At 38.4% G+C, this 24333-nt stretch overlaps 1 protein-coding gene and 1 pseudogene across 1 annotated transcript; both read right to left on the bottom strand.

The window, feature by feature from the left end:
* Positions 1-914: 914 nt before the first annotated feature.
* On the bottom strand, positions 915-2433 carry LOC143643255 (olfactory receptor 8B8-like). The gene is made up of 2 exons (XM_077112002.1): positions 2400-2433; positions 915-1798 (listed from the first exon to the last, which is right to left on the bottom strand). Exons 1-2 carry the CDS (start codon positions 2431-2433, stop codon positions 915-917), a joined length of 918 nt encoding a protein of 305 aa, XP_076968117.1.
* A 19778-nt stretch (positions 2434-22211) lies between these two features.
* On the bottom strand, positions 22212-23596 carry LOC143645012 (olfactory receptor 8B3-like; annotated as a pseudogene).
* Between the last annotated feature and the right edge of the window lie 737 nt (positions 23597-24333).

Raw genomic sequence — 24333 nt, 5'->3', positions numbered from 1 at the left:
TCTGAAATGTTAACAGATAACATAAAGGGATAGGAAGAAGAAATAATCGTGTTAGGAAAAGAAAAGCAAATATAATATAATCTTGGAGGAAGCAACTTTGTTCAATGGGCATGTTGTGTCTTCAAAAAAGAATAGGCAAAAGAAAGCAGGGGCAAATCACCCTGATATTCGAAAATATTCTCTAGTGATTCCCTCACCACATTTTAAAACCCAAAGTTGAAAAAACTGTAAGTCTTTCTTACAAAACATACTGCTTTGTAAAAACGTGATCATTTTCTTGCAAATGAATTTCTTAGAATTTTATTGTAATTTAAATAACTAGATTCACATTGTTAAATGCATGGTTCTAAATTATGGGATTAAAGACAGTGCTAGGTGAAGTGATGCATGGTGAACAACATTGAGTTTCTGCCCACATTTGGCGGGGGGGGGGGAGAGATAGTGAAGGAAAAAAGGAATTTCAAGACAATGGGGTAGGCACAGAATGTTAGGAGAACATAGCTGAAGCTCTTCTAACCTGGTCTTTCTGTCGAGGAAAGACTTCCCAGAGGTTCTCAGTAACTTAACACTAGAAGGATGGGTACATTGAGCTGGTTAAAGGAAGATAGTATGGGAAGGTGCTCAGTCAGAGGGAAGACCTTGCAGAAAAGTGTGCAAGTGAAAAAGGCTCCAATACTGTGCTAAACATTTTCATTTGCATTAACTTATTCTTCTTGAAAATCCTGATAATATCATGCAACTATTTTTCAGACCTTTATCCTAGGAACACTCCAGATCCAATGGTGAATACATTATATCTCACTTCTTTCTGTATGAAAAAAGTCCACAAGAGGAAAAGAAAACAAGATAAAGAGAGACCTGCATTCTCTTACCATAGTTAACACTTTTTCAATTCAAGAAAATGTTTTTCTACTTCAGCTTTTCTTCAGGGCAACTTTAACCTCCTTGTTCCTGAAGCTGAAGATCAGAGGGTTAAGCATGGGTACCGCCAGGGTATAGAACACGGTGGACACTTTCCCTTGGTCCATGGACAAAACAGAAGAAGGGTGAAGGAACATAAATGCCCCCGACCCAAAGAAAATAGAAACAAGAATAATATGTGAGCTCCAAGTGCTGAAGGCTTTGGGCCTCCCCGCAGTGGAGCGAATGTGGAAGACAATAGAGATGATGAAAGTGTAAGAGACACTGATGGTGAGGGTGGGCACAGCCATATTGAAGCCCACAAGCATGAAAACTACCAGTTCATTGACGTGAGTGCTGGTGCAGGAGAGCTCCAGGAGGGGAAGGATTTCACACATGTAGTGATTGATGGTGTTGGCATGACAGAAGGTCAACCTCAGCATGCATCCCGTGTGAGCCCAGGCACCAATGAATGCTCCCACATACACAACTGCGGCCAGCAGAGAGCAGAACTGAGGGGACATGGTGACTGTGTAAAGCAGGGGCCTACAGATGGCCACATAGCGATCATAGGCCATCACCGTCAACACATAGCACTCTGCACTGACGAAGAAACAGTAGAAAAAGAGCTGAGTCATGCATCCTCTATAGGAGATGATATTCATATGTGACACAAGGTTTACCAACAGTTTGGGGGTGATGACAGAAGAATAACAAAGATCCACAAACGATAAATTAAGGAGGAAGTAGTACATAGGAGTGCGGAGGTGAAAATTCAGTCCAATTAGAGCGATCAAGCCTAGGTTACCTGCCACAGTGACAGTGTAGATTCCTAGGAAAAGGAAGAAGAAGGGCAGCTTAATCTCTGAGTAGTCTGTTAAACCCACAAGGATAAACTCTTTACTAATGATTTGTTTCCAATTTCCATTTTCTTCCAATGGAATCTGTGAAGACAGGAAAGTAGGGTCATATCTGAGATAGAATCCAGTTTTCCCGTGCAAGACCATTTCTTATCCCTTCCAGGGGAAAGAAGCCCAGAGACTCAGCTGGCATTGACTGTTAGGGAGAGCTGGATCAGGCTGTGCTTAGACAAGGAGGTCAGGTACCTGGGAGACATGAGTGGAGCACCGGCTAATACTGAGCAAAATGCATTAGAGGAGAAAGACATGCAGGGATTTCTCATCTTGTTTCAGCTTTAATTTGCCATTAATGAAGTGTACTCCCTTCCTAACTCTGGTTTATGTTTGTTAACCTCTACTCAGCATACTTCAGCTACCCTGAATGGCCACCAATTCAGATTGGATGCTGCATAGTGTGGAGATCATGAACACTAGGTCCATAGCAGAGTTATGGAAACAGAGACTCACACAAGCCCTTTAGCTTCCTAAGGATGCACAACCAGAAAGTCATTAAGTCATGAATGGAACGTGGCTTTATCACAGAAATGCTCTAAGTGGCAGAGGGAATGGAGACATTGTAAACCCAACACTAATTGTAACCTCTGCTTTCCTCTGACAGGGACCCTTTAGCCATCCACACCTCAGGATCAGAAGCGGAGAAAGCAAAAAGGTCCATTAACTCTCTATGGCTCTAGGTTTTGAAGGGAATAAAAATGCAAAGAATTCAGTGCTCACCCTTCTTCCAGCTATAGAAGCATCAGAATTGTCCTGGTTTCCTCTCCATTGTTTTCCAAAGATAAATAACTGGAAGTGTTGTTGGAAGTATTAACCTTCACTTAAACTCTCTCCTCTTCCTTTTGTGTGGAGAGTCTCAGGGCATTTATATACTGAGAGTCAGTCAGGTCATGATCATGATGCTTAATTATGATTTTTTCTAGATGGAAGCATTACCCTATAAAATGGAATCTGAATAAAACCCTTTGTTTTAAATGAAATAATATATAGCATGATCTAAGTTATTTATTTCTAAGCATCAAGATCTGAGAGGTTTGATGTAGAACCTTACCCAGGAGCCCCTTCATAATTTCAATCCTTTAGGGAAGGCAGAATTATGAAGTTGTTTATACATTGAAGAAGATGCTCTATCATGTTGCCTTTGGAGATTCAATATCCTACTCAAAATTTGACATCAGGGACTGAATATCCCCTCAGGGAAAAGGGGTAGAAATATTTTCTTTCTCCTAGGTCTGTTCTGACATTTATTTACAATATCTAATACGTAGCTAATGACTTATTTGAAACACCTCTCAAAAGAATATTACATGTGCACATGCACCTTCTGACATATATTTAATGTTAACTTATAACACTTAAATATGTATATATTTTCTTATCTTAAGATTTAATCCTTTAGATTTATGCTATTCAGCAACTTTCCATCCCATCTCTCCCAGTTAATCATGTTTATAACCTAGTATGCTCCCTCCCATGTTTTCTGACTTGCTCACACCCAACCAATTATATTTATAGACATTTGACCTGGTTGCAAAAAAGACAGATTTTTCAACCTCTTAAAATTTTCATTTAACAACACTTCACTGAAATCTCTGCTATATGACAACTTATCCAGTCTCTCCATGTTAATACAAATTCACTCTTTCCCATTTTCTACCATTAAAAGCAATGCTGACAGGGCAGGCAATAGTGGCTCAGTGGTAAGAGTTTCGCTTGCCATGCCAGTTCGGTTCCCAGTGCCGCGTACATCTTCCCATACCAGAACTTCTACTCCAATGGGATAAATGACCAGAATGTTGTGTTTCAGCTTAGTGTGATTTTCTCAAAGTTTATAATAATTTGCATTCCCACAAGCGGTGCATGAAACTACCTTTCCTTTTCTTAGCATTTTTACCAGTAAAAGTGGTATTGATTTTTGCTAAAGTCATGGCCATCTGAAAGGTGCAAAGTATTTGTCACACTTACTCTAAATTCCATTTCCCTTGCTATTCCCAAGCTTGAAGTTTTCATAAACTTATAAACTGTTTGTTTTTGTTGCTCTGTGCCTCAACTATTTATGTCTTTTTCCTATTTTTCCACCGAGTTTCTTTTCACTTCTTGTGCACTTGTACTGTATATTACATTGTATAACATATTGCTGCACATATTCATAACTATCTCCTCTTATCTGCCTTAGCATGCCCTGACATGTCCCAACATCTCTTAATCTTGCAGGCCCTGTCAATCCAACCCTCTGCCTAGCAACTCCTACGCATATATCACACCACCTTTTCACCCCTTCTTCATTGGACCAGGCACACTCCTCATCTCTCCGCCCATTATAATACTTACATTACTTCACTTTTGTTTAACACACCCCCTAACCAATCCACATCCTACACGACACCATACCAGCTGTCCATCAAAGTTTCTCCACCTCCGTTCACTCCCCCTCACCAACCCTATATATTCCTTGTGTTTCCTCCTGTCGGGGTCCTAGCCTGTAAGCCTTGCCAGCCAGCTAGGTCCCGCGAGCCGCTTATGCAATAAACTACTGCTATTATTCTTTAGTTTCAGTTTATTGTGCTCGCACGCCCTCCAGAACTTCGAGCCCCGTGGTCTCGGCTGACGCCGCTCTCCAGCTGAACCACACCTGAGGACGAGACCCCAGTGCGGTCGGGCTAGGCAAGCCGGGACACTGCAACATATGTACAAAACAAAGAAAGAAAAAAGCACTAGTATTCAAAGCACTCTTCAACAAAGTAGTTACAGGACAGATCCCAGAATTTGTCATTGGCTACCATACCATTCTTTCAGATTTTTCTTTCTAGCTGCTCCAGAATATAGGAGGCTAGAAGGAATAATATTTTGTATCATCACAATTGACTTTTTTTTCTTTTTTGTAAAAAATATATATATACATAAAAGCAGTAAATTTCAAAGTACATCACAGTAATTAGTTATAGAACAGATTTCAGAGTATTGTAAGGGTTACAATTCCATTGTTTTAGGTTTTTTATTTTTTCTAGCTTCCCTAAGATACTGGAGGCAAAAAAAAAAATCAATATAATAATTCAGCACTCATACTCATTTTGTTCAACCTTACCATCTCTGTAATACTCCACCATCACTTTTGATCTTTCTGCCACCCTTCAGGGGCATTTGAGTATGGCCATTCTAACTTTTTCTTATTGGAAGGACTGTCAATAATATAGGATAGGGGAATGGAACTAGTTGTTGTTTTGGAAGGGCTGACCCCTTTGCATTTCAGGACTTTTCTGATACAGAGACCTATCTGGAGGTTGTAGGTTTTGGAAAGTTACCCTAATACATGGAAACTTTGTAGAATCTTATATAATGCCTTAAGTATTCTTTAGGTTGGCAGGAATGGGTTTGGTTGGTGTTTCACAAGTTATGATAGGTAGCAATGACTAATTGAAGCTTGCATAAGAGCAACCTCCAGTGTGGCCTCTTGACTCTATTTGAACTCTCTCAGCCAGTGATACCTTATTTGTTACACTTCTTTCCCCCCTTTTGGTCATGATGGCATTGTTTATTCCTCAGTGCCAGAACTAGGCTCATCCCTGGGAGTCATCTCCCATGCTGCCAGGGAAAATTTCATCCCTGTATGTCATGTCCCATGTAGTGGGAAAGGCAATGGTTTCACTTGCAGAGTTGGGCTTAGAGACAGAAAGGCCAAATTTGAGCAACAAAGATGTCCTACAGAAGTATCTCTTAGCATATAGGTAGAGGTACCTACCTACGTATAGGTAGGCTAAGCTTCTCCACTGCACGCATAAGCTTCACAGGAGCAAGGCTCAAGATCAAGGGCTAGGCCTATTGATTTGTGTGCCCTTAATGTTTGGCACAGTATCTGGGGTTTCCCTAGTGGTAAAGTTTAAGAGCTTCATAACTTTTCTCCTATTTCTCAAGATTTTGCCAATCTCAAAGACTTTGCCAATACTTTGTTCTTGGGTGTTCACTGGCAGACTCCTGGAAGCGAACCCTGGTCTCCAGCATGGCAGGGAAGAATTCTGCCACTGAGCTACCATTGCACTGACATTGTCAATACTTTTTGATTACCTGCTTAATGTACTCCAGAATATATCCAAGTATTACCTAAAACTATGCATTTAAAGGCTTTTATTCTTATTCTGGGCTCCCTATGTTTGGATTATTTAAATGAGCCATCCAGACAGGTTGAGTTAGATTATGTGCTACAGAAAATTTAGGTTCCAGACAAAATAACCCTTTCTTCCTTTGGTCTCAAAGAGTAGGTGAGGTTCTAAAATATAGACAATGTCTTCCTTACCCCTGTGTTCTGAATTATCTGAATCTCGATCTGATCTGCTTCATTCTTATCTCTAAAAACTAGGTTATACATATATAAATCAGCTTCTCTCACAATCCTGAAATAATAATTACCACTCTGGACTAAATGTCACTGCTGTAAGAGCTTACAATCTAGGCCCCAGTTTTCCTATAAGTATTTTCTAAATGAGACCATACACTAATTGCTCTTTTGTTTCTGGCTTATTTTGCCTCACCAAATGTTCTACAGATTCATTCACAATGCTGCATGCCCCACAACTTCATTCCTTTTTGCAGGAATGTATACACCTGCAATCATATGTATACATCATTATTCACCAAACTACTTCTCAGTTAGTGCATCCTTCAGCCATCTCTATCTACTGGGGCTCCTGTTTGATGTTCAAAGTCAACAGTCCATCAACACTCTAAATTTTAAATCATTTCATTGTCCCGAGAGAATGATAACCCGTAAACACACCAATACAAACCTCCCCCTACCGCTTGTCCCTCCCCCCATTATGTACCCTTGGTATTGCTGTGGTACTGCTGATGTTTTCCTATTAAACACAGCCCAAAGCATGTACTATCATTTTTCCACCTATAACTTGAAATTATACACTCTTCGTACAAGATTCATATGTTTGCAGTAGTTCATGCAAGAACTTATTTATATTTCTAATGTTAATTGTTGGAACACATGAGTTTGTACAAACCCTTTCAATCATGTTTGGCTTCAGCATGGTAATATTACTTATAGAACTACTAGTGAACCGCCTTCACTTCTGTCTATTCCCTTATAATTAAATTAAGCCTCATTAGCAAACTGTTCACCCATCTCAAGCTGCTGTATATCTCTAGGTCCCCTATATTCTTTATTATAAACCTCTAATTTTACCTTTACCATGTCATAAAAGTGAAATCATACAGTATCTGTCCTTTTGTGTCTGGCTTATGTTCTTAACATTATGTCCTTAAGGCTTATCACTCTTATCATGTAGTTCAGGACCTCATTTTGTTTTACTGCTGCATAATATTTCACCATATGCATATACTACATTTTGTTAATCCACTCATCTGTTGATGGGCACTTAGCTTGTTTCCATCTTTTAGCAACTGTGAATAGTGCTGCTGTGAACATCAGTGTGAAAATATCTGTTTTTGACACTGCTTTAAACTATTCTGGGTGTATACTGAGTTTTGGCATTGTCAGGTCATAGGGCAACTCAATATTTAATTTTCTGAGGAACTGCCAGATTGTCTTCCACAGTGGCTGTGCTATTATACATTCCCACCATTAGTGTGTAAGTGTCCCATTTTCTCCACGTCCTCTCCTATATATGTAATTTCCTGTTTGTTTAATAGCACTCATTCTTATACGCGTGAGGTGATATCTCATTGTAGTCTATACATTCCCTTTCAGCTAATGAGAATGAGAATCTCATTAAGTGGTTTTAACCATCTGTATCTGCTCTTCAGCAAAATGCCTACTCATATCTTTAGCCCATGTTATAATTGGGTTACTTGTTTTTTTTGCTGTTGAGTTGTACGATTTCTTCATGTATATAGGATATCAAACCTTTATCTGATGTACAATTCCCAAATATTTTCTCCCATTGTGTTGGTTGTCTCTTCACCTTTTTGACAAAGTCTTTTGAGGCAGTAACTTTTAGATTTTCAACTCTTTGTGCTGTAACTAAATTCAATTAAAGTATATTTTCCTGGAATGTAGGGTAAACATTCTAGAAGTGGGAATGATAATCCAGACAGGAAGATTCAACTCTTACTAAATATATTCCTGACTGGTTTGATGCAGTTCTACAGAAGGATTATAACCAGAGTTTATAAGACACTCCAGTTGGTTCCTCCAAAAATAAAGCTAGATAGTTTGTCTGTTGTCATAGGCTCTCACAGTCAGTCTAACCTTTGCACACAGTGGCCTTGAGACTTCAGTTTCAAGCTCATGTCTAGGCTTTATTTTCTTGCAAAGGGATTCTTCTTTCTCTTGAGAAGATTAGACACTGATAAAGAACATAGTCTGAGAGCGAAGTGATTTATTTTTGATGAATTCCCCACAGAACTTTTTCCCCTAGTAAATCTCACAGTGCCCAAAGCAACAAGGATTCCCAGAAGAATCAGGCAAAGTAATTTCCTTTTCCTCTGTCTTCCTGTTTCCAACATCATTAATGTTTTATATGAGTGTTAGCTTGTAGAAACCTTTCGACTTGGTTTCTACATATATTAGTAATGATCCTCTGCAATCCATCTGCTTTCTTAATCACATTCACATACTTAATCTTCATTATTGCCTTAAAGTTTAGGTATTTTATTTTCCATCAAAAAGAACTAGATATTTTTTCACAAACAGTTTAATTAGAAAAATAAGGGGGTGTTTACATAATAAAATAGTAATTATTGAACATCCCAGATAATTTTTAGTTAATCATTTTAGTTATATTTTTGTAAATCTGATATTTTTCATAAAACATGTGTTATAACTATCAAATTATTTTGTGTGCTGCCTCGGCATCCATCCTGCTTTGGGTAAGCCACTTGCCTCAACACTGAACTGTGGTCTAGTTATTAAGTGGCTTTCTACTCCTGGGGCACAAGCTCACCCATCTGTGGTCACCACTCACACCTTACCTCAAACCCACAGACATTCCCAAATGATAAGCTGACCATACCCTCAGCTCTCTGACCACCAGTTTCTTTCCATTTGTAGGGCCTTTGCTTTAAGCCAACTGATTCTTACTCCCTTGGGAAATCTATCAACCTCGATCACGGAACCACAATACTGCTATAAGCCCACAAATCCCTCTTCCTCTGCTTGTATGATTGAGCAGCCCGAGCCTCTCCTACTTCCCGTGGATCCCTATTTCCCTATTGACCATCCTCTCTCCCTGGACCTGTGAGTAACATGCTCTCTCCCTCATGCGCTGTGGCCTCGGTATCCCACTCTGTTGCACCTGACCTCCACCCAGTCACAAATTTAAAATCCATCTTTAACAGTTTCAAAAAATGCTTAATATTCCACATTTTATTGCCAAGAGTTTTAACTAAGGATGATTACAGAGTAATGACATGTATCTCAGATTGAAATAAGGGCTGAGCATGGTTTACACGATAAAAGTTGCATGCATTACTGCCTAAAATAGAATCAATTCTTTTTCAAAAGAGCATATATATCTTACTGTGAGTTTTGTTATTAATTTTGTTACTTAAATTACTGCACATTAAGTAAGATGAAACTTTTAAGCCATTGTTTTTTTTTTTACTTTATCAATCAGGTTTATCATGAAAAAACAGGTGTATATTAATGATTATGAATTATGTTCCTAGAAACATTTGTGAATTTACTTAACTATGTCTCAATAAGATGGTGACTAGATTTGGGCTGGAGGCTATAATATCTTTTTATCTCCAATACTTTGCCTGCTTTTTATATTTAAGATGTCAGACATTCTGGGTAGACAAAAAAAAAAAAATCCCGTTGTTGAATGGGATTATCTTGTTTCAGTAATAACAATAATAAAATATTTATTATTCTAAAGTAATGCTTAATAAAAATTAATAGTAAGAATAACTGTGACAATAATAAATAGGAAACAAGTAATTTGGGAGTTTAATGTCTTTTGCTGTCTGATAACATTTTCCCAAGTTAGTTTTGTTCATTTTCCCCCATCCCCCGATATATTGAGGGTGGTTATGCTATTTATTTGTAACACAGTTAAGTTTATTTCTTACTGTTGGTATTTAATTTGGGGATTTCCAGGATCCTGGTTGATTTCAATTACTCATCATTCATTGAATACATGAAAGTGAAAAAGTTTTATATGTTAGAATTATACACAAAGGAATAGTCAGAACTATATAACCAGTCTCATTTTCAACTTTTTCACCTTATGTTCATCTATTCTGTTTTGTAACCAATCTGATCAGTATCTGGTTAATCTTTCCTGAGATTGTTTTTGCACAGATTAAAAATATATATTGAGTTTTTTTCCTTTTTTGATATGTGAAGGGTAGTATATTATAAGTGACATTTTTATTAAGATATATTCACAGTTTTCCATTAATTTTAATCACAGAGCATGGTAGTACCAAAAGATGACCTAGAGTATCCCCTATATTCCAGAAAAACTCTTTTTTAGCTCCATTGTGTAGTTGCAGTCCTATTTCCCCCTGTTGGTCAGGGTCAGTCCCCTTCTTGGTTTGTTGATCCAGGGGCATGAGTAGCCCAAAGTCGCCAGGTGGCAATCTTAGATTCCAGTTCAATGGGATCATTGTTGTTTTTCCTGGTGGAAGCACTCCCCATTTTGGAACGAAAACCTGTAGACCAGCAGAGCTCAGGGTCGCAGGGACAGGAAGCAAAAACTTTCCTGGTGGATCACTAGGGGTAATACTCAGTGGTGCCAATCCTATTTCCACGCCTAGTTCCTAGTCCTAGTTCCTGGACTCTTGGGTCCTGACTATGGGGGAAACCACACCATACAGCAGACCCTGGTTCAGAGCATACACAGCTTCCTGGAGACCATTACCCTCGTCCTTCAAGGTATTGCCACCTAGTTGACACCGTAATTGAGTTTTCCATCAATCCAGCTGCTTCTTGATGATGGGAAACATGGTAAGACCAGAGAATTCCATGAGCATGTGCCCATTTCCACACTTCATTTACTGTGAAGTGTGTTCCCTGACCAGAAGCAATGCTGTATAGAATACCATGACGATGGATAAGACATTCTGTAAGTCCACGGAGGGTAGTTTTGGCAGAAGTATTGCATGCAGGGAAAGCAAACCCATATCCAGAGTAGGTGTTTATTCCAGTTAGAACAAATCGCTGCTCCTTCCATGAAGGGAGTGGTCCAATGTAATCAACCTGCCAACATGTAGCTGACTGGTCACCTTGGGGAATGGTGCCATATCTGGGGCTGAGTGTGGGCCTCTGCTGCTAGCAGATTGGGCACTCAGCAATGGCTGTAGCCAGGTCAGACTTAGTGAGTGGAAGTCTGTATTGCTGAACCCATGCACCACCTCCATCCCTACCACCATGACCACTATGTTCATGAGCCCATTGGGCAATGGGGAGTAATTGCTGCAGAAGGAGGCTGACTGTTATCCACAGAACAGGTCATCTTATCCACTTGATTATTAAAACCTTCCTTTGGGGAAGTCACCCTCTGCCATGCATTCACATGGGGCACAAATATCTTCATGTTTTTGACCCACTCAGAAAGGTCCATCCACATACTTCTTCCCCAAACCTCTTTGTCACCAATTTTCCAATTATAGTCTTTCCAAGTCCCTAACAATTCAGCCAAACCATTAACAACTGCCCATAAGTCAGTATACAAATGCATCTCTGACCAGTTCTCCTTCCAAGCCAAATGAACAACTAGGTGCACTGCTTGAAGTTCTGCCCAGTGTGAAGATTTCCTCTCACCACTGTCCTTCAAGGACACCCAGAAAGGGGTTGTAGTGCTGCAGCTGTCCACTTTTGAGTGTACCTAAGCCATCTGTAAACCAGGCCTGAGTTTTCTCTTCCTCAGTCAATTCACTGTAAGGAACTCCCCAAGAGGCATAGCTCTTTTCTGGGAAAGAGAAGATAATATGGCAAGAGTGTAGACCATGGGCATTTGGTCTACTTCCTTATGTAATTTACTTGTGCCTTAGGACCTGCTCTGGCCTTATCTTGTATATGCCATGTCAGGTTCATGTGTCAACTTGGCCAAGTTGTGGTACCTGTTTGTCTGGTTGGGCAAGTGCTGGCCTGTCTGTTGCAATGAGGTCATTTCATAGAATTAGATCATGATCACGTCAGCTGCATCCACAGCTGATTCCATTTGTAATCAGCCAAAGCAGAGTGTCTTCTCCAATGAGTGATCCTTAATCTAATCACGGGAAGCCTTTTAAGGAGGATTCAGAAGAGACAAATTCCTGCTTTGGTTGGTGAGCCTCTCCTGTGGAGTTCATCCAGACCCTCCATCGGAGTCATTGGCTTCACAGCCTGCCCTGCGGATTTTAGACTACATTCCCATGGTCACACGAGACACTTTTATAAATTTTGTATTTGTGAGTGTTCTCTGTTGATTCTGTGTCTCTAGAGAATCCTCACTAATACATGCCATTTCCATTTTATGATGGCTGCTGCTGCACATGCCCAACTTTATGGTTTGGTGGGTCAGACAACACCCAGCTCATGATAGACAACTCAGGTCTCATGGTAACTTGGTGGCCCAAGGCTAAGCATTCAGTATCTACTAAGGCCCAGTAGAAGGCCAAAAGCTGTTTCTCAAAATGAGAGTAGTTATCTACAGCAGATGGTAAGGCTTTTTCTCCAAAATCCTAAGGGTCTGCATTGTGATTCTCCTACAGGGGCCTGCCAAAGGCTCCAAATAACATCTATATTTGCCACTGACACTTCCAGCACCATTGGATCTGCTGAATCATATGTTCCAAGCAGGAGAGTAGCTTGCAGTGCAGCCTGGACCTGTCACAGAGCCTCTTCTTTTTCAGGTCCCTACACAAAATTAGCAGCTTTTCTGGTCACTTGATAAATGAGCCAGAGTAGCACACCAAAATGAGGAATATGTTGTTGCCAAAATCCAAAGAGACCAACTAGGCATTGTGTCTCTTTTTGGTTGTAGGGGGGGTCAGATGCCACAACTTATCCTTCACCTGAGAAGGGATATCTCGACATGCCCCACCCCACTGGACACCTATAAATTTTACTGAGGTGTAAGGCCACTGCTGGCATGCAAATGCCTTACCAGTAAGGCTACAGTAGTTACTACTTCTTGCTTACTAGGTCCAATTAACCTGATACCATCAATATAATGGACCAGTGTGATGTCTTGTGGTAGGGAGAAAAAATCAAGATCTCTATGGACAAGATTATGACATACAGCTGGAGAGTTTAATATGCCTGAGGTAGGAAAGTATATTGCTGACCTTGCCAGCTGAAAGCAAACTGTCTCTGGTGGTCCTTACTAACAGCTATCAAGAAAAAAGTATTTGCCAGATCAATAGCTGCATACCAGGTACCAGAGGGTGCACTGATTTGCTCAAGCAATTATACCACATCCAGAATAAAAAGGAACAAAGTTGTGAGGCATGCAACTATGTTAACAGGTATATATATATATATATATATATATATAATAATATATATATAGAGAGAGAGAGAGAGAGAGAGAGAGAGAGAGAGAGAACTTAATATTTAGAGATAAGAACAAAGCTGATCAGGTTGGGATTAAAATAATTCAAAATACAGGTCTAAGGAAGACATCTATATTTTAGAACCACACATACTCTTTGAGATCAAAGAAGAAAGGTTTATTTGGTCTGGAACAAAAATTTTCTGTAGCATATAATCTAACTCAACCTATCTGTATAGCTCATTTGAACAACTGAAGCACAGTGAGTCCAGAATAAGAAAGAGATCTGTGGTAGTTAGATTCAGGTATCAACTCGGCTAGGTGAAGGTGCTAGGTTCTACTGCTGGAGACATGAGCCAATGGCATGTGAACTTCATCTATTGTTGATTACATCTGCAGTCGGCTAGGAGGTGTGCCTGCTGCAATGAATGATGTTTGATTTAATTGGCTGGTGCTTAAATGAGAGACTCAAAGTAGTACAGCCCAAACAGTTTAGCATACCTCATCTCAGCACTCACAGCTCAGCTCAGGCCGTTGGAGATGCAGAAAGGAATGACCCAGGGAAATCTGTTGGAACTCAGAGGCCTAGAGAGAAGGCCCGCAGATATCACCATGTGCCTTCCCATGTGAAAAAGAACCTCAGTTGAAAGTTAGCTGCCTTTCCTCTGAAGAACTAATGAAATAAATCCCCTTTTATTAAAAACCAATACATCTCTGGTGTGTTGCATTCTGGCAGCTAGCAAACAAGAACCAGGTCCTTTAATCCTGTATAGCTTAATGTAATGCCTGGATACATCCTAGGGTATATTAAACCAATAAACAAAATGTATTGGCAAAGTTCCTCGAGGGATGGGAGAAAAAATAAGGAATTATGAAACATTATCATCAGGGAACCTTTGATACTATGTCAAACTTTAGGGACACCCAAGTCAATAGGTCATGTCCTTGATCTTGAGGCTTAATCTTGTGAAGCTTATGTAGGTAGTGGAGAAGCTTAACCCACCTACAGCCATGCCTAAGAGTTATTTCTGGAGGACCTCTTTTGTTGCTCTGATGTGGCCTCACTCTCTATAAGGCCAACTCTGCAAGTGAAATAATTGCCCTCTCCCCTGCATGGGACATGACATCCAGGGATAAAAGTCTCCCTACAACATGGGAGATGACTCCCAGGGATTAATTTGGCCCTGGTACTGTGGGATTAACAAGTCCATCCTGACCAAAACGGGGAAAAGAAGTGTAAATAATAAGGTATCAGTGGCAGAAAGAGTTCAAATAGAGTTGAGAGGCTACTCTGGAGGGTGCTTTCATGCAGCTGTCATTAGACATTACTACCTATCATAACCTACCAAACCTCAACCGCGACCATTCCAGCCAATCCTAAAGAACACCTAGGTCATTATGTAAAATTCCAATAGGGTTCCATGCACTAGTGCAATTTCCAGAAACCTACAACCTCCAGATGAGTCCTTGGACCAGATAAGTCCTGAAACCTTGAGGGCCCAATCTCTCCAAAACATCACATAGTTCCATATCTTTATACCATATTATCATGACCTTTCCAACATGAAAAGTTAGAATGACCATAGTCCAAACACGCTTAAAGAGAGGGAAAGAAAGATCAAAGTTTATGATGGAGTTATACTGAGAAGATAGGATTTAACAAATGAACATGATTGCTGAATCATTAAATTGATATCTCTTTTAGTCTCCAGTATCTTAGAGAAGCTAGAAGTAAAAGCCTAAATTTATGAATTTGTAACCCATGTTGAAAACTGAAATAGGTTCTACAACTAATTGTGGTGCTGTGCTCTGAAATTTATTGCTTTTTTGTATATATGTTATTTTTCACAAAAAAAGAAAATGTTGATTGTAATGATAAAAAAATATTTATGCCTTCTAACCTTCTATATCCTGGAGCAACTAGAAGGAAAAATCTGAGAGGAATGTATGGTAGCCCATGACAAACATTGGGATCTCTCCTATAACTACTTGTTGTAGAGTTCTTTGAAAACTATTGTTTTTGTTATTTTTTGCTTTGTATATATGTTATATTATACAATAAAAAAGTTAAAAAATTACATGGAAAGGAAGGAAACTATGAATAACTACAGATATACAAAATAAGAAGAGCAAAATGGGAGAACTATTACTTTCTGACTTTAAAGCTTACTGTAAAACCACAGTGGTCAATGCAGCATGGTACTGGCACAAAGCTAGAAGTATTGACCAATAGAATAGAATCAAGAGTACAGAGATAGACCACCAAGTTTATGGACCTTTGATATTAGATAAAGCCTCCAAATACACTGAACTGGGACAAAATAGTCTTATTGAAAAGACAAAATAGTCTCCAATAAATGGGCATGGAAGAATTGGATATCAATAGCCAAAGAACGAAAGAGGACCCCCTACCTTACATCCTGTACAAAAATTAACATCTTCAAGATCTAGTAATAGGAGGTAGCGTCTTAAACTTAAACTTTAGCGTCTTAAACTTAAAGCACAAGCAGCAAAAGCAAAAAAAAATAGACAAATGGGAACTCCTTAAGATCAAGAGCTTCTGTGCCTCAAAGGACTTTGTTAAAAAGGTGAAGAGAAAAAAAAAAAAAAAAAAGGTGAAGAGGCAGCCAACTCAGTGGGAGGAAATATTTGGAAGCCACATATTGGATAAAGGCTTGATATCCTGTGCACATGAAGAAATTATACAGCTCAACAACAAAACAACAAACAATCATTTTAACATTGGCAGAGGATATGAATAGACATTTTTCTGAACAGCAAATATAGATGGCTGAAAAGCACATGGAGAGATGCTCATGTTCATTGACTATAAGGGAAATGCAAATTAAGATGACAATGAAATATCATCTCACACCTATAAGAACAGCTGCTATTAAACAAACAGACAACTACAAGAGAGGAAGTGGAGAAATAGGAACACTTATTCACTGTTTGTTGAAATGTAAAATAGTGCAGTCACTGTGGAAGACAGTTTGGCTGTTTCTCAGAAAACTAAATATTGAGTTGCCCTATAACCTGGCAATACCAAAACTCAGTATATACCCCAAAGAGCTGAGGGCAGTGACACGAACAGACATTTGCACACCAATGTTCATAGTGACACTATTCACAATTGTCAAGAGATGGAAGCAATCCAAGTGCTCATCAACAGATGACTGGGTAAACAAATGAGGTATATATATATGTATATACATATATACACATATATACATATATACATATACATACATATGTATACGTCATCATATATATATATATATATACATATATATATATCTGATGGAATATTATGTACCATTAAGACAAAATGATGTTCTGAAACACATGACAATGTGGATAACCTTGAGGGCATAATGCTGAGAGAAATAAGTCAGCCACAAAAGGACAGATACTATATGATTTTGTTACTATGACTCTGGTAAAGGTAATCTCAGAGGTTACACAGTAGACTATAGCAGACTTAGAGGTACACAAAAGTGAGAGATGGAGGAGAGACTACCCAAAGTGGTTGAATCTAAATGCAATGCAACAGACAGAAGTGATGATAACTAATTAGAGGGTTTGTAAGTAACATTTTCGTATTGAAGGTGAAGATGATTGAAAGATGTGTAGTGCCATGTAATCCAATGATTAAACTTATGGTTATAAATAAGTTTTCATATGAACTATTTCACTGGTTTGATAGTGGACAAAGAGTTAACAGTAGAAGTATATGGGGGAAAACTAAAAATGTATGCTATGACCAGTAATTAACAGGAAGACATCAACAGCACCACAGCACTACCAAGGGCAACTAACGGTGTGGGGATGGACAAGTGATAAGGAGTAGTTTTGATTCAGTAGTTGATGACATTATGCTCGCTGGCTCTTTGTCATTATGTACCAATGAAAATTGACTAAAATTGAGAGTGAGGCTGACTGTACACCAAACAAAAATGCTTAAAAATGCTTTAAGACATGGTTTGTTTATTTTGGACATTACCCATGATGCCCAATAGATGGAAGGAGCCGAAGGATACAATGATTGAGAAATATAATGGCGAGAAGTGATACATTTGTATGATGTAATTTGGTGTGATTACAAAGAGGAGGGATGCCAAGGAGCACACAACTAACTCAATAAATGTTGGGGAAAATGAGCTGTACAGAATGGGCCAAAAACAATAAAACAGATATACTAAGTTCTGTCTCAGTAAATACTTATAAAAACACGAGAGCCTGGATTGTGGGTGCTTATAGCAATCACATTTAGTCTGAAGTTGTAAACATATTTCTAGATTCTGAAACAATGAGCTATATTGGTACCAGCTGGTATTTCCCTGAGACTCTGCATAGCTCTGTGACACGTGGGTCTCAGAAATGAAGTGCTGCAACCCTGAAAGTTTAGCATAGCTATCTATAATGAATCTGAAGTAACCAAAAAAGAGATCAGGCCTCAGAGTTTAAAACGAAGCCGATCTGGGTTAGGTCTAAGGTAAATTACAATGCAGTGTATACACTCTAGACCTTCAGCTGCTGATGAAATAAAAGGCAGAGAGGTTTATTATGTCTAGAACATAAATTTTCTCTAACACATAGTCTGACCAACTTCTCTGGATAGCTCATTTGGACAGACCAGAGTCCTGGACTCTAGAATAGCAACAAGACCTTGCAATTCTCTGTGGCTTGGTGTAGTGCCAGGATACATCTCAAACTATGAGGGCTGATACTTAAAAAGTATTGGTATAGTACCTTGAAGATGTGAAGGGGAAAATTTGTATATATGTATGTGTAACTATTAAACGTTTCCCTCTGGGAAACCCCAGGTACCATCCCAACCATTGGAGACTCCCAAGAAAAGAGGCCAAGCTCTGGATTTTGAGGCTTGGTCTTATGAAACTTACTTCTGTAGTGGATTGACCATGCCTTCCACACCAAAAGGGGGAAATGAAGTGTAATAAAATAAGGAATCAGTGGCCAAGAGGATCAAATGCAGTCATGCAGCTGTTCTGGAGGCTATCTTATGAAAGCTTCCGTTAGATAGTTCTAATTGCCATGGTTTACTAGACTCTGATCAACATCATCCTGTTAACTCTTAAGAACATCTAGGACTCAAACTGAGACTCTATGAAAGTTTCATTAAGGTTTGCTTTCCTGGACATATAATTCCCAGAGGCTTCCTAAATCAGGTAAATCCTGAAGCCCAGAAAGACGAGACTCTCCAAGATTGTCAATTAATTACATGAAAAAGAATAGTCATACCCCAAAGATCCCTATAGACTGGGAGAAGGAGGAGGTATAACAGAGAAAATGGGATTTAACAAATGAGTATGACTTCTGAATCACTATATTAATACTCCTTCTAAAAGTAAGTCATTTCTTGAAAAAATAGAAATTTCAAATATTTTCCTGGATTTGGATCAAGCCTGACTAAACGTTTCAGGTGAGGTCACAAGGTCTAGTGTCTCTCAATCCTTTTCTTGATTCTACCACCTCAGGGCAGGGCCCAATCAAAATAGGGCTTCTCCTTAAGGTCACAGCATCGTCACTAACAGGTCCATGACTCCAAACTTCCTGGAGGCAAGTGTGCACAAGGGAAAAGCATTATAACCAATGATCAGGTTTGGTGGGCTTGTTTACAAAGCTGATTAAGTCAGATGGTAGGGACACATTAGAAAAATGAAAATTTCCATTTAATACAAACAATAATTTGAGATTGTCATCGAATACACAAGCCAAGAAGACAGATGGATTAATTCAAGGTAAATAAGATGGAACCAGTTCAACACTCAGAGACAGTAAAACAATAGGACCTGCTGAGAGAAAAAAATCTTTCTTAGTGTTTACAAAACTATATTAGCCCATCAAAGACTGGAGAAAGCCACTCAGCTTAGGAAATTGGTTACATTTCTGAAAATCTAAATTTTAATTATTTAAATTTATTAAATTATATTTTGTATTTATTTTCTGCTTTTTCTCATTGCTCCAAAGTTTCTTTTTGCAATATCATGCATGAAAAAGCTGTTGCATCATGAAAATAGTAATAATATGTGTAGGGACTTGGACAGTTAACAGTGTATTCTGGGTGTCCAGGTATAAAGTTCCAATAATCAGAATCAAACAGAGGTGAATCTAATGGATTTGAGAAAATTCAGAGTAAAGTATATAGACTAAACCTCTATCTCATCTCACTTATATGTTTTCTTCATAAAATATTTTGTATAGGTTATTTTCAAAATATGTTATTTAAATGATTCTGCATAAAATTAAAATGCCTACCAAATATTTTATATACATAAACCTGAAATAGCTCAGAAAACTATAATATTCACTATCCCACAATTTTAACATTAAGGAAATGTATATACAACTATTTCTCCAGTTATGAAGACATTCTACAAAACTGAACTACATAGTGCATGCACCCAGCCCACTTACCCCAATTTGGAGTGAGTTTGACCAAATAAACTACTTAACGACCTGCCTATACATAACAGTTGGACTAAGTTTTACTGTATACCATATTATTAAGAATTGTTCAAAACACAAAGTTTTCCATCTTGCTATTTTAAAAATGTGAACTTTTTTCTCTAGATATTTCCAAATGAAACATCATCATATTTTTAAAGAAAATCTATTCTTGCTCCTGGAACATATTTTTTGTTCACATTTTCTGAATTAAACAGTGAATGGTCAATAGTACTATAATCACATCATTTTAAACCTCACCAACGGTAAGAAATATTGAATGCAAAATAAATAATAGAGTTCAAAATCATTTTTAAACCATCCAAAAATTTAAACAATTGAGATCATATCTACATAATGTAAAATATCTTTCCCTCCTTGAAAAATTTAATGTTTAACCAAATGAAATCAAATTTCACAATTTTTAAAAAAAATTCAAGTATTTAAAAATAACAAAGAAGCCCTAATTTGTAGAAGTCTCATGCAATATTAGAGCAGTCATACTGCAGCTACCGTAAATGCCACAGCTAGAAATGGGGAGAAGTGCCTGATAGGGAGAAATTGAGATTGAGGTCCTACCTGGAGCAGGGACCATCAGGATCCCCAGTCTGGCTCACATCAGTAAGACTGCAGCCCCTGAGGCTGCACACTGTGCTCCTGTTGCCCCTTAATAGCCCTGAAGGCATTTGTCCACAATGGGTATTGCCCTCCGTTGTGTCTGTGCCTGCTGGAGCTGGTAAACCAGCTATTTGGTTTCATTGTTGAATGGAGCACCACGCCACATGCCTTGTCTCATTTCTCTTGCAGTCTCCAAAGTGTGGTGTGATCTGTGATACTAGACCACCTCTACTCTGAACCTCCCTGAGGACTTTTCCTGTGCTAAAATAATGCCAGAGGAATAATTTAAGTCCTCCAACTCTACCAGGTCAAACTCGATTGGCCAGCCACCATTTCATAAGTATCAATGTAATAGATTTCTGAATTCATGTTTTCCCTGAAAGTTGAACCGAGAGACAATGCCCTTTGATGCTATTTAATCTACTTAAAACAAAATGATAATTAGTGGAATTAAGCTTTCATGTTAAAAATAACTCTATGCCTTGATATATGTTAATAAGGAATTGAATGTAAAACAAGGTTTTCTAATTTGAATTTTATGAAGTAACTATGATATAACAAGAAGATAAGAATGATATGTATATATATATATATACATATATATATGAAAATATCCATGTCTTTTAGGAATTCATCAATTTATAGATAAAAAATTTCCAAGCATTCAATAATAATAAGCTTATATATTCTAAATTATTTTACATCTAATTTTCTTTTATACTAACTTCAAAAAAGTTTTTGATTGAAACACTTTCAGTTATAAATATTATAAAATATGACAAATAAAAAAAATCAAAGCAATTAGATTTACTAGATCAATATAAGAATAAAACCTCAAGCTTCAAATAAGCCCGTTCACATCACAGAACAGAGCCCAGGTGTTCGCTGACTCATACACTGTCAGGGAGTGCTACTAAGTATTTTAAAGGTCTCAGGTCACAGCATGTGTGCAATTGAAGGTCAGAGCATGTCTGCAATTCAAGTGGTATTTTCAGTTAAATTTCAAGAATTTAGAGACATTAATAATGATATATGCCCTATATTATGTCTTTACTAAAACATGCCCTCTTGGTTAATCCACTCAGGATTTTCTGAGACCTGTGCACATCTCTAAAAAAGGTCTGTGGGCATAGTCACATCTCTAATATGTCTTTCAAGGTTCTGGAATCGTAAAATAAAATTGCTTCATTGTTTTAACACTATATAGGCTTGTGGATTTCAAATCAATAAAGTGATGTAATGAAGTTATAAGAGAGGACTCTCTGTTTCATGAAGATTTCTCTACTTATAACATTGGGATTTTAGATGAGCTATGGAACTAATCTCAATATTTTATTTCTCACATGTAAAATGAGCCTAAGAAAAGTATTATTTCATGGGGTTTAGTGGATATTAAGTGAGTTAATTCATATAAAGTATTTGGACCAAGTCTGGCTCATGAAAAGAGCCTAAATCCTAACACACCTCACTTGTCTCCTCTTCCACATTCATATATGTATATATATACAGATTCTGAACTGTGACAATATGTCACCCTAGTATTCTTTATTCAATCATTACAGGACATGTTATCATATCCCAGGAGAAAAAAAAGTTCAAAAAGGCAATGAAAAAGACAGATATAATAAATTACTTCCTTATGTTATTCTCAAATAGGAAAAGGTGTGAGAAGGAGAAATAATTATGAAAACTGGTGAGGGTGAAGAAGAGAAGTTCTACCCTAACAAAAGTGGAAATAAATTAGTGAGAGAAGGCTGAAATTTCCTTTGTCATGTCAATAAATAAAAAGGATAAGAAAGCTAGCAAATATATTATAATAAAGAGTGTGAACAACCATTTCCTGAAGCTACCTGCAATGTAGATCCTATTTATGATAAAAAATGCTTCTCAAAGTTTTTCTCAGGGCAAGTTTAACATCTTTGTTCCTCAAGCTATAGATTAAGGGGTTCATCATGGGAACCACATTGGTGTAAAACACAGAAGAGATTTTTCCCTCATTCATAGACCCTGCAGAAGATGGCCGGAGATACATAAATGAAAATGACCCCCAAAACAGTAAAACAGCCATTATGTGGGAACTGCAGGTGCTGAAGGCTTTGACCCTACCCTCTGTGGAATATTTCTGCAGGATGCTGCAGAGAATGAAACCGTAAGACAGAAAGATGGCAAGAATGGGCACAAAGATGTTGATGCCACACACAAGGAAGACCACCAGCTCATTGACAAAGGTGCTCATGCAGGAGAGCTGGAGCACAGGGAGGATGTCACAGAAATAATGGTTGATGGTGTTGGCATCACAGAAGGTCAGTCTCAGCATGCATCCAGTGTGGGCCATAGCACCAGAAAACGCCATTAAATATGAACCAAGCATAAGGTTGGAACACACCTTAGGGGACATGGCAATGTTATACAAGAGTGGGTTACAGATGGCCACATAGCGATCATAGGCCATTGACGTCAGCCCGTAGCCCTCGGAGATTGCAAAAAAGCAATAGAAGTAGAGCTGGGCCATGCAGCCCTGGTAGGAGATAATATTCTTCTTTGATATGAGGCTGATCAGCATTTTGGGTGTAAAAACAGAGGATAACAGAGGTCTATGAAGGACAAGTTAAGAGGAAAAAGTACATGGGGTGTGAAGGTGGGCATTCAGCCCAATTAGAGTTATCATGCCCAAGTTTCCCAGCATGGTGATAATATACATTACTAGAAACAGGAGGAACAGAGGGAGTTGTAGATCTGAGTGATCTGTTAATCCCACCAGTATGAATTCGTCACAAAAGAGCTATTTTCGTAGCCATTCTTCTATGGGAGATCTGTAGGGACAAGAGAAAAGACTTACATTAGAGGGCAACAAATCTCTTCCCACATGAGTATCTCCTCTCGGAAGAGTGGATTCTACAATGGGAATGTCTGAGATTAGTCCATCACGGACCCTTAGAATCTGCCTTTACCCCTGATACCAAGTGACACCAATTTCCCCTTATTAGAGTCCTTAAAGCTAGTTATAGTAAAGAGCTTTTAGAACTTATGCCACACTTGTAAGGAAGTGCTGCCATGGGAAAACATGACAGCAGGAAAAAAATAAAAGTAAAAGACGGAAGGAAGATGAACCAGGACAGAATCCTCTCTCTCATCGCATCACTCTTTATTCACCTGAGCCCTCCCTTCAGCAGTAAACTGGAGGAAGAGGCCCTGGCAGCCTGAAGCTGGCCTTTCATGAAGATTAGACATTGTTGGTGTGGGAGCCATGACCGTTGCTTCTAGTTCAAAACCTATGTCCAGAAGTCCAGCAGCTGCCCCAAGTCACATAGTAAAAGCCATTTCTTGAGAAATGAGAGTAGCCTCTTGGAGAGAGAACTTATGCACTGATATATGGGAACCCTGAGGGTATTTATGTCGCTGAATATTCCTTGCTGAATCCTCAAACAGATTCTTCCATCTGATTCACTTACCTGCTAGGGCAACAAAATATGGGAGACAAAAGAGCATCCCTTAATCCCTGGATTTCCATCTCAACATAGGGAAGAAATATACAATGAAATTCAGTAACTCACTAACTTAAGGTCAGAAGCCTTTGAACTTCCTATTTGCTGTGTTTTACCTAGGTAGCTTTCTAAAAGCAATTCCAAACTAAGGTTTTATTACCTTGTATTCTAAGAGTATACATACCAGAATTAGTTTCCAGCATGCCCTGGAAATCATTTGAAGCTACAGATCAAAACTTCTAATTTTATTTGTGAACCTGTCAACTGTGAGATAAAAAATGAACATTCTTTAGCAGGAAGATTTAATATTGGTTTGTTAATATTGCACACTTGGTTATAAACAGGTTAGAAACTTGCCCAGTCCCTTCTCCAGGGAACAGATTCTGTATGCAATTGGGAAATAAGGGGATTGTATTTACTATGACATTTCTTTTGCTCCTTAGAGACTCAATATTTTCCTGAAGTTTTCACTTCACTCTAGGGATTATACATCCCTCAATG

This window comes from Tamandua tetradactyla, chromosome 8 (assembly GCF_023851605.1).
Source record: "Tamandua tetradactyla isolate mTamTet1 chromosome 8, mTamTet1.pri, whole genome shotgun sequence".
In the NCBI taxonomy this organism is placed as follows: Eukaryota; Metazoa; Chordata; class Mammalia; order Pilosa; family Myrmecophagidae; genus Tamandua; species Tamandua tetradactyla.
The sequence above is the reverse complement of the archived record's forward strand: the minus strand, read 5'-3'. Positions and strand labels throughout refer to the sequence as shown.

Bases quoted from the DNA above. Each gene is read 5' to 3' on its own strand.
- LOC143643255 (XM_077112002.1), bottom strand. From the start codon at position 2,433: ATGGCTAAAGGGTCCCTGTCAGAGGAAAGCAGAG. The intron at 1,799-2,399 runs GTTACAATTAGT...TCATTAGTAAAG, and splicing joins CCTGTCAGAGGAAAGCAGAG to AGTTTATCCTTGTGGGTTTA.